Source organism: Podarcis bocagei, assembly GCF_964188305.1.
Source record: "Podarcis bocagei genome assembly, chromosome: 7".
Lineage (NCBI taxonomy): Eukaryota > Metazoa > Chordata > Lepidosauria > Squamata > Lacertidae > Podarcis > Podarcis bocagei.
Genome location: NC_138132.1, coordinates 89,408,776 through 89,419,475, shown reverse-complemented (window position 1 = coordinate 89,419,475; position 10,700 = coordinate 89,408,776). Strand labels below are relative to the sequence as shown.

The 10,700-nt window shown below is 46.7% G+C and overlaps 1 protein-coding gene across 1 annotated transcript; it reads right to left on the bottom strand.

The window, feature by feature from the left end:
* Window positions 1-573: 573 nt before the first annotated feature.
* DKK4 (dickkopf WNT signaling pathway inhibitor 4) lies at window positions 574-10,273 on the bottom strand. Its single transcript, XM_081203262.1, has 4 exons — window positions 9,293-10,273; window positions 6,610-6,760; window positions 4,580-4,729; window positions 574-2,809 (listed from the first exon to the last, which is right to left on the bottom strand). Exons 1-4 carry the CDS (start codon window positions 9,401-9,403, stop codon window positions 2,559-2,561), a joined length of 663 nt encoding a protein of 220 aa, XP_081059388.1. The 5' UTR covers window positions 9,404-10,273; the 3' UTR covers window positions 574-2,558.
* Window positions 10,274-10,700: the final 427 nt, after the last annotated feature.

Genomic DNA, 10,700 nt, shown 5'->3' with positions numbered 1-10,700 from the left:
TCTAAAATAAAGGTGATATTGCTTCCCCTCGCCCTAAGTACTCAGTTTCAGTTGTGCATACACAGAGAATCAGAATCCTTGAATGAACTTTACCCTTCTCATGCCATTCACCTTGCAAGTGGTCCAGGATACATACTGTCTTATGGCCTCTACCTCTCTTTCAAGTGGGGTGTGAAAAAGCATTGTCCACAAAGACAACTCTATTTCATTCAATTCACTGGAACAATCTAATTGAGACCATATTTTGCCCATACAGTGGTGCCCCGCAAGACGAACGCCTCGCGAGACGGAAAACTCGCAAAACGAAAGGTTTTTTCGTTTTCGAGTTGTCTCGCAAGACGAATTTCCCTATGGGCTTGCTTCGCAAAACGATCTTCTCCCCGCAGCCCCTTGCTTCAAAAGAGGGGACAGAGTGGCGCTTCCCCTCTGTCCCCGGACGGTCTCCATAGGAACGCATTGATTGATTTTCAATGCTTTCCTATGGGAAACCGTGCTTCGCAAGACGAAAAACTCGCAAGAAGAAAAAACTTGCGGAACGAATTAATTTCGTCTTGCGAGGCACCACTGTACTTCATTTTCAAAATGCCCCAAATCAGTGGATTCAAATGACAAGGAAGGAGATTCCAACTAGAGTTTGGATTTGATATCCCGCTTTATCACTACCCTAAGGAGTCTCAAAGTGGCTAACAATCTCCTTTCCCTTCCTCCCCCACAACAAACACCCTGTGAGGTGAGTGGGGCTGAGAGACTTCAGAGAAGTGTGACTGGCCCAAGGTCACCCAGCAGCTGCATGTGGAGGAGCGGAGACGCGAACCCGGTTCCCTAGATTACGAGACTACCGCTCTTAACCACTACACCACACTGGCGGCTAAACACTAGGAGGAACTTTCCAACAGTAAGAGCTGTTTGACAGTGGAACGGACTACCTTGGAAGGTGGTGGACTCCCCTTCTTTGGAGGTTTTTAAACAGAGGTTGGGTGGCCATCTGCCAGGGATTCTTCAGCTGTAGTTCCTGCATTGCAGGGATTTGTACTAGATGACCCTTGAGAGTCCCTTCCAATGCCTGGCAGCAGCTGCTCCTGGGTGGGGACCACAGGACCCTCCTGCTGTTGCTGGACCGCAGTTTGCATCCTCTGCTCGTTGGCTGTGCTGACTGCGGCTGATGGGAGGTGTAGTCCAGCAACATGTTTCCCAAACTTGCCCTACTTGATGGACCTCCTTGGCAGCTCTTAATTGCTTCCTTGCTCTGGTGTCCACCCTGAGCATCCGAATGCCACACACGGCTTGCTCTGTGCCACCTAAGCCAGCCCATTGCCAGGGCTGAAGGAAGTTTCAGTTGGTGTCCACATGTGGAAGTTCTGCCAACTAAATGCCTGCGTCAGAACTGTCCCTTTGACTTGACAGAGATATATACTTCTTTTTTCTTTTTTAATTATTTTTCTCTCATGACAAATAACAAATCAACAGATGTAAACAGAACAAAAAGGACTGGATTTTACATAGCACATTATGGTAAAAGGCAAAAGATTTATTCGATGTGAAGAGAAACCAGAGTATTATGGAAACCAAAAACCAGAGTATTATGGTACCAACAACCTTCCTGCATGGCTTAGTACTACCCTTTTGTTTTTCACAGGTAGGTGAAGTCTAGTCACTTCCATCAACATACAAGAGGTCTTGTGTTCATTTTGTTTTCTCCTTTATTAACCCCATCTCTTTGTCAGTTTGAAAAATTAGAGTTCATGCTGAATCCAAAGGAAATGGAGCCAGCATGCTTATAGAAGCACATCCTTGCTTCACACAAGTGATAAATGCATTCCATGTCATCTAAAAGTCTGCTGCACCTGTCTTGCCATGCACAGATAATTTATTTCATAAAATTTGTACTGTACAACACTTTTGTAAAAATAAAAAAGCAGTTTACAGCAGTATACAACAGCTTCTTGCCCATGTGCCACAACCCCTCAACAATTTTCTACTGCCAAGTGTCTTTATCAACATATTCATAACCAAGTTTCTATCACTGCAATGTTTGTACACAGGAGTGATTTAAAAAATGAAACGATAAATCGCAAAAGGTCTTCACTTAAAAATATGACTGCTGAAACAGAACCGTATTATGCTCCTGCTTAAAAAGCACATGTCTGGGAAGATCATTCTGTCATTCGGGTGACACAATCAAAAGGGCTCCCCTACCCCTTGTCCCACCAACCCAACCTCCCATCAATGGTGGGGCCACCAAAAGTCAAGCTTATAGAAGAGGAGATTCTTGAGCTACTCTATCCCAGACAAAAGGCCAAGGCTAGCACCTTGAGTGTCAACACTGAAGACTCTTCTTGATTAAAACAGGCCCAGTTCAAGTATCAAAAGCTAAAATAAGGCGCACACCAGGGAGAGCAACAACCCATCTGAAGGGAGCCATTTATCTACCCTACAAAGTAGCAGCAGCAGTGTATGGAGGGCAAATATATGTGGTTTGGGGATTTAGATTTCCTACTGGGTGGAGTTCATCTTTGGCTTATGAGGACTCCGATATTAGCTGACTGATAAACGTGACGTCAGTTTCTCCAGCAGACTCGTAAGCGGGATCGCTGGGACTCTCCACTGAGTGGCAGTTGGCAAGACAGTCCTGGGCCACAGTCACACCGCTGGAAGATTTCGGGTCCCTGAGAGCCATCCTTCTGTCCTCGTCTGGAGCACACCTGGCCCTCCTTGAGAACAGGCTTGCAGATCTTGGCCCAGAAGTGACGAGCGCAGCAGAGCCCCGCAGCACAGTCGGAGGTGCGGAGGCAACTCTCGCCCTCTTCAACTGCAGGGAAATGGTGCACAATTGAAATCCAACTGAGAGCTCTTAACCTGTGCAGCATGCATAGCCCAAGAGGACCATTGCCAGGCAGGGGTCAGCTAGGGAGGGCAGTTTCCAAGGCCCTGGGAGTGGCGAGATCTTCCTTAGGTGGATGGGTGGGCAAATAGGAGCAAGGAGAAGCAGCAGCAGGTACTGCCTCTACCTTGCTTACCTGCCCTTCTCCCTCTGCCCAGAGGAGAAAACTGGCAAGGGTGAGAGACTAAAGGAACTTCTGATTCTGCTGGCCCTGCTAAGCTATGCTCTCATGTTCTATTTCCCTTAACCCTCCAGCCTAGCTTAACTGGAAAGAGACCTCCTTCCCCACAGACCCTCTCGGGTGCCAAGATAAGCACGGAGGGTCCTCTGGGTTGTTCCACAGGCCTCTGAAGTTTGTGGCATGGTCCTGAGAGGGCCTCCTCTGTGGCAGCCCCAAGTTGTGGGATTCCCCACAGAGCTGTATCAGGCACCTTCACTAGACAGCTTTCAGAAAATGTCTCTTAAGCACTTACTTACTTTTCCCACAACATGTATATTTTTAGGAACCATCTTGTTTCTGTGGTCGCAAGTTCTTTAAGCTGTTCTTAATATTGTATTTTAATTGTTGTAACCTGCCCTGGGTTCTTAGAGAGAAAGGCAGGTAATAAATTGTAATAAGAATAGTCTTCATTTTGCTCTTTGGCCCACGCCTAGTTCTGGCTCGAGCACTCCTGCGTTGCTGGGATTGGAATAGTTGACCCCCAGAGATCCCTTCTAACTCTACAAGTTACATGATTCTCTGCTAGTGCTCAGTAGCTTGCATTGCAAGCCAGTGTGGTACAAGGCTCCCTGTATTGGATATAAGACTGGGGAGACCTGGCTTCAAGTCTCCACTCATTGGGTGACCCTATGCCAGTCTCCTCCCTTAACCTACCTCACCAGGTGTTGTGGGCATAAAAGCATCCTGAGCTGCTGAGGGGGGGGGGGCAGGATGAAACTGTGATAAGCAAGATTTGACAGGCCCACTGACTGCCTACCATTTTTACTATACAGACCTTTTGCTGCCCTGGCCAGCTATGGAGAATGCAGAAATTCTGACCCAATGTCTTTGCTGACTGCAATAAATAGGCTCATCTTTCAGATTGTATATAGCCGACATGTCCAACAGGTCGATTGCGATCTACCTGTCGACCGCGGGGGTGTTCCAGGTCGATCACAGTAGTTTAGTATGTGATCTCCCTGTTACTCTCTAAAGTGATTGTGACATGCCCTGCCCTCGCGCTATGTTCCCACGCTGCTGCTGCTGCTTCTGCTTCGATAGGTTTATTTTCATGCATCGGTAGCAGAGTTTGGTAAGTTAGGAGGTGAGTTGAGCGATTGATTTAATGCACTCCTCCTAAAACCAACCTTGCAAATCCTAAAAAAACTCAACAACTCCCCCCCCCAAAAAAAGCTCAACAACTACTGGCAATGACAATGGGTAGATCACAGCCAGTCTTTTTATACTTTGAGTAGATCGCAGTCTCTTGGGAGTTTGACGTGCCTGGTATATAGTTAAATAGAGATGCTAGGAAAGGCCAGAAATTAGGATTATCAAACCAACTTTAAGAAGGTAAACCATATCTAGCATCCCATACACTCATCTGAAGGGTCACCTAATTTCCTTTGCCTGCAGGCAGGAGGAGGCAAGCACTGTACCCAAGGCCAACCCATCCCTATTCCTAGCTGCACAGCCGTTGCCACTTCTCCTTCTCTTACCTTTGTTGTTTGGTGTTTGAGCATTTCCTTTCTTCAAGACATTGCTTGCTGGAACCAGGCACTGGACTGCGGCTTTTGAACTCAACCCAGCCTGTTTCTCACACTTCTTTTCTTCAACGAGAGTCGTCTTTTCAGTCTGACTGCACACTTCTGAGTGGAAAGAGAATAGTGATATATTTTTTAAGCTGTCATACCATGTCAGAACCCTGGTCCATCTAGCCTGGCATTATTCTACCTGCAACTGGCAGCTGCTCTTTCAAGGTCTCCCCTGCCATTTATACCCCACCTTTTCATCTATGGAGCTCAAGGTGCCTTACATGATTCTCCCCCTCATTTCATCCCCCCACCTGTCAGGTGGCTCAGACTGAGAGTGAGTGACTGGCCCAACATCAACCAGTGAGATTCATGCCCAAGTGGGGATTTGAATCCTGGTCTCTCCCAGGTCCTAGTCTGACACTCTGCTATACCACATTGGCTCTCGGACAAAAGGTCTTAGACAAAAGCCATTCCTGGTTCTGGGACTAAATCTGGTGCTCTGCAGGGGTTTTGGACTACAATTCCCATCAACCCTGGCCAGCGCAGCCCCATCAAGCACAACATCATATATGGTCATGCTAGCTGGGGCTGATGGGAGTTGTGGTCCAAAAAATCTGGAGGGCACCAAGTTCTGCTAGAGACTGGGCCTGCAATCTTGAGTCATCTGAGACAGATGGGACCAGAAATGCAAATGGATTCCAGTGCCTTCTGTTCTGTGTGGTTGCCTGCACATCTGCTCATGTCAATGTGTGTGTGATATGTTTATGAGTGATGTATAAATGGAATTTGTGTTAACCAATGGGTGCCAGCCCAACCATGATGTGTGGTGAAGCAAAATGTGTGGCACCTTCTGAGTAATTTCTGTGAAGTAAGCATGAGTGTGGTATATTTTTCCTGGTACTGAGGAATGCTCCCTCTTGCCATTAGGCAGCAACAAGATCTAATCAGCTGTGGGTACACATTAAAAAACCACAGTATTTTTTGGTTTCCACAATCAGGACGAGCAGGACAGAGCCACCTCTAAGAACCTTATGCCAACCACAAGATGTCAAGTTGTCCATCTGATTTTGTGTTAAGTCATGCACCCTCAACAGCCATTTTGTAACTGGTAGCCCAGATCTCTTAAAATCCAAAATGTGCCCATTGGTCCAAAAAGTTTGGCAACTCCTGGACTAGCTTAAGTTGGAATTGTAGGTTTCCCCCTCTTTATTAGGACACTGTACCCATTTCCCAACCATATCAAGCACAGCTTACCAATTCTTTATCACTGGTGCAGCTAAGCTTGGCTGTGGCCCTTCAAACCCTCTTGGGAGACAATGTCCATCATTCCCAACCTTTACTCATGCTTGGTTGGGACTGATGGTCCTGGAGCCCAACAACCTCTGAAGACCCACATTACTGCTATATAATGTGGCCGCGTGGAGCATCTCCGCTCTTGATGGGGAATTCTAACCTTAGACAATTGCCTCACTCATTGCCCCTCCCCCGCAAGTGATTCTCCTGCTTGAACCATCACAGGCCATCATGTACACTCCTTCCACCACCAGACTTTAGCAGTAATTAGTAGACGGACTTCTTACATTACAAGTTGCTCTGCAGATATTTCTCCAATATTTTTCAGGTTCCATTCAAAAATAAAGCCAGTGTGGTGCAGTGGTTAGACTAGGACCTGGAAGACCATGGGCTATTATTCACTGCCCCTTAGCCTAACCTGCCTCACACTGTTGTTTTGGGGATTACCATAAATGACTAGAGGTAGAACCATGGACACCACCTTGAGCTCCTTGGAGAAAGTAAATAAATGCAATCTATAGTAGCATTATTCAGATTTCTGTCCCTTCCTCCCAAAGGAGCCCAACAATTTAGCAAAACAAGCACAATTATGGATTAAATAAAAGCATATCTAAATGTGGTTTTTAGCTAGGAAACAATGCAGACAAGGAACATCTAACATACTCCTCCCCTAACATACTCCTCCCCCAGCCACTGCTTACCATTTATGCAGAGCATCCCTGGGCAGCACATGGTGTTGCGCTGGCACCTCCTCCGTAGCCCATGGCAAGCAGCGCAGAAGGGCAGCTCTTCCCAGGCCTTGTTGCAGAACTTCCCAGCTGGGCAGTCTTTGTCTGTGAAGCATTGGGCACTCTGTGGAGAAAAGGACACAGTCATGTTAGGGTCCAGAGAGAGAGAGAGAGAGAGAAATGGAGCTACAATACAGTCTCAACCAGGTCTGCAAATGAGAACCGCCTCGGGCAGCAAATGCTGGGGCCAGGCAGTTCCTTCGAAACCTGCTGGCTAGGCCTCCTCTGTTGGTGGAAAGAGAGAGGTCTGCTACATAGCTTGTTTTCTCCTGCACCCCACCCCAGTCTGCAACTGCATGTCCAGTCTGCTTCCGCGTGTGGAATTGGGGAGGGGTGCCACCTGGTCACCATGGCTCAGTTCTACCTCCCCTGCTGGAGGCAGCAAATGCCTCTGAGTAACAGTTGCTGAGCATCACGTGGGGGAAGGAGAAGAAGAAGAAGAAGAAGAAGAAGAAGAAGAAGAAGAAGAAGAAGAAGAAGAAGAAGAAGAAGAGAAGAGTTTGGATTTGATATCCCGCTTTATCACTACCCAAAGGAGTCTCAAAGCGGCTAACATTCTCCTTTCCCTTCCTCCCCCACAAAAAACACTCTGTGAGGTGAGTGAGGCAGAGAGACTTCAGAAAAGTGTGACTGGCCCAAGGTCACCCAGCAGCTGCATGTGGAGGAGCGGAGACGCGAACCCAGTTCACCAGATTACGAGACTACCGCTCTTAACCACTACACCACACTGGCAAGTGCTGACGCTCTTGTGTCCTGCTTTCAGGGCATCTGGTTGGTCACAGTGAAAGCAGGATGTTGGACTAGATGAGCCTTTGGCTTGATCCAGCCAGGCTATTCTGGTGTCCATCACAGGCAGCATAATGTGTAATGCTGGCCCTCATTTTCAACTCAGGTTCTTCTTTCTGTGTGCATAGCAGAAGGCTTGCCTTTGGAAAGAACTGCAATGCTCATTGCTCCTTAGATCCTTACATCCAAAGAGGATCTAGAGCAAGATGTCATGAGTTTAAACTGCGAGCTGGATTGAAGGGAAACAGCTCTGGCAGCATGGAGAGGTGATGGAATCCTGTCCAAGGAAAGGCTGGGCAACCCTACCGGGGGAGCGTTGGGCACAAGGAGTTTTGCCTCAGGGCTGTAGTTTAAAAGCGATGGAGAGGCTTCCAGCTCTTTGAAAGGGAAGTTAAGTTTCAGCTGCTCAAGTACCACTAGAATAGTTTTCAGCCCAGACAAGATGTGGAGAATGAAAGTTCATCACCTGTTGGAAAGCTGATGCCACCAATTTTCTCAGATTTTCCAGGGTGGGGAACTTGATCAGCCACAAGCTTACTCTACTCCCACCCTCTGCCCAGACACTTTTTTTGTGTTAGCAAGCACTAATTCAGGTATGAACCTTTGACCCTCCAAATCTTACTGAACCCATCATCCCTGAACGCTACCTGTGCTTGCTTGGGCTGATGGGAGTCACAGTTGAGGACAGTCTGGGTAAGAGGTTCCTCACACCTGCACTCATCTAACAGCCAGCAGGAGCCCAAGTTATGCCACTGAAAGCTCCCTTCTACCAAAGGAAGGGGCAGGAGACAGCAGTTGCATCATAACAGGCAATTTGCCAGAGCCACCAGAGTTTGGGGCTGCTCTCAGTCTACCACTGCATTCAATAAATCCACATCAGTTTCTAACTCCCTCAGTACCAGCCCAGTCTAGATTTTTCCGAGTCAGAAATATGTTCCACTAAACTTCCAGGTCAGCATATGGAAGTTCTGACTGCAATGGTATTTCCTGCCAAACTTAACCTCATCCATATATTTTTTTTAAATGTTTTTTTAATTGAAAAAATATTAACTAGTGGAATTGATGTTCAACTGAACAATTGTTTAGCTTACTAACTTTGTAAAAAAAGTATATTTACAAGTTTGCAGGGATTATAGTGATGTATGGTGTCTTGATTTTTGTTTATTATATTACTTTTAATTGTGATGTTTGGCTTGCTTTTTAGTTGTTGAGCTTATTTTTTAGTTGCTGCTTTGTTAACTGTGTTAGAGATTGTAATTGTTTCAGTGATCATTTGTTAATTATATGATTTATGCTGTATTTGTGATGTTCTAACTTGTTATTGTTATTTATTGTTTGTAAGCCACTTTGGGATCCATTTGACTGAAAAGCAGCATAGAAATATAACAAATCAAATTAATCATTTCAGAACATAACAAATAGCAACAATCATTCCAAAAAAGCATGCTTGGTTGCTCATTCAATGCACTTCTAAATTATATCATTTTAATAATTTCTATAGAGGACCTTCCGTCCCAAAACCAGTCTTCTATTGTCAGAGGATTACAGAACAGTGTGTTGGAAGTCTCCCAGAGTGGCTGGGGCAGCCCAGCCAGATGGGCAGAGTATATATTTTATTATTATTATTACCATCATTATTATTATTATTTCTTCCAATTGCTGGATAAGCAGATTTTGCAGCTGTCTGTAGCATTTTATATAGCCTGCAGAGTTTTTGGGTCCAGAGATAATGAGTAACCTGTTACTTATTATCCTGGAGCTCTTAACTGGCAAATGTTACTTGAAAAACAGCCCCCACCAAAGCGCTCACCTTTTTGGAGCTGGATACTTCGGCTGAGCCCCTGATGGTGTTGAAGTCAAGAACCATAGCAGTCAATGGGGAGCAGAGGCAAGTGATCCCAAGCAGAAACTTCACCTCCATTCCCAACTCAGAGTACTGTCTATATTCCCTGGAAAACAGCAAAGCACCTTCCGCTCTCCTTCCTAGGGGAAAAGTCACTGAGCAACACACATCCTTCACCCCAGTATTTTGAACCTGTGGATTGCTGCTTGTCAGAATAAGGCACTGATTGCCTTTCGCACCTAAAGGAGTTAAGCATTCACCTTGGAGAGTTCAGCCTTATTTATAGCAGCGTTTCCTCACTTTTCCTTCCTCTCCAGACCCCCCAGACACTCCAAATCCCTTTGATCCCAACTTCAAAACAAAGTAGGAGGAGAGGAGGAAGGCAGCAGCCACCCTCCATCTCTTCCCAGCAATCCCTAATTGCAGCATATCAGAGTCATTTCAAAGGGCCAGAGGAAGAGACGGATGTAGGTATCAAAGGCACCTGCTGGTAATCACCTGTATTTCCTGTGCTTTGTAATCCCCTTGTGAAAGTGGTTTCGTTCTGGGATCTGCTTTCACAGCTGACAGATGATTCATTTGGCCAGGCTGCCATACACCACATAATTAGCTCTGTTATGGTGAGGATATAAGAAAATGCTGCGCACTTTGTGGTAGCTTGAAGCAGCTGTCCAGGCAGCACCTGCTGGAGCTGCAACAGCCTGACTTTGAAGGAAGCTCTCCTTCCTATTACATCTAACGCAACTGTTGTCCTAAACAAGAATTTAAATGCCATGTCCTACATCCCCCTGACCTTAATATCAGCCATATCCTGGCAAACTGGTCCAGGGCGATTCCTCAGAGTCAGAAGCAAGTGAAGATTGTTGGCCGCAAGCCACACATTTGGAAACAAACCTGTAGACAGGGGCAAGCCAAAGAAGTGAAAAATGAGAGGCTCTTCCAGGCAGCCTGTTTATTGAGCAAGATTAGGGAAGGGCTGAGGGACGTGGGTGGCCCTGTGTGGGTTAAACCACAGAGCTTCTTGGGCTTGCCGATCAGGTCAGCGGTTCTAATCCCCGCGATGGAGTGAGCTGCTGTTGCTCGGTCCCTGCTCCTGCCAACCTAGCAGTTTGAAAGCACGTCAAAGTGCAAGTAGATAAATAGGTACCGCTCCGGCGGGAAGGTAAAGCGCGTTTCCGTGCACTGCTCTGGTTCGCCAGAAGCAGCTTTGTCATGCTGGCCACATGACCCGGAAGCTGTCTGCGGACAAATGCCAGCTCCCTCGGCCTATAGAGTGAGATGAGCGCACAACCCCAGAGTCGGTCACGACTGGACCTAATGGTCAGGGGTCCCTTTACCTTTACCTAGGGAAGGGCTGCTTTGCATGCAGAAGGTC

Coding starts and splice junctions, on each gene's coding strand:
- DKK4 (XM_081203262.1), bottom strand. CDS start 9,403: ATGGAGGTGAAGTTTCTGCTTGGGATCACTTGCCTCTGCTCCCCATTG. Junction 4,730..6,609: donor AGGGATGCTCTGCATAAATG/GTAAGCAGTGGC, acceptor CTTTCCACTCAG/AAGTGTGCAGTCAGACTGAA. Junction 2,810..4,579: donor TCAAACACCAAACAACAAAG/GTAAGAGAAGGA, acceptor ATTTCCCTGCAG/TTGAAGAGGGCGAGAGTTGC.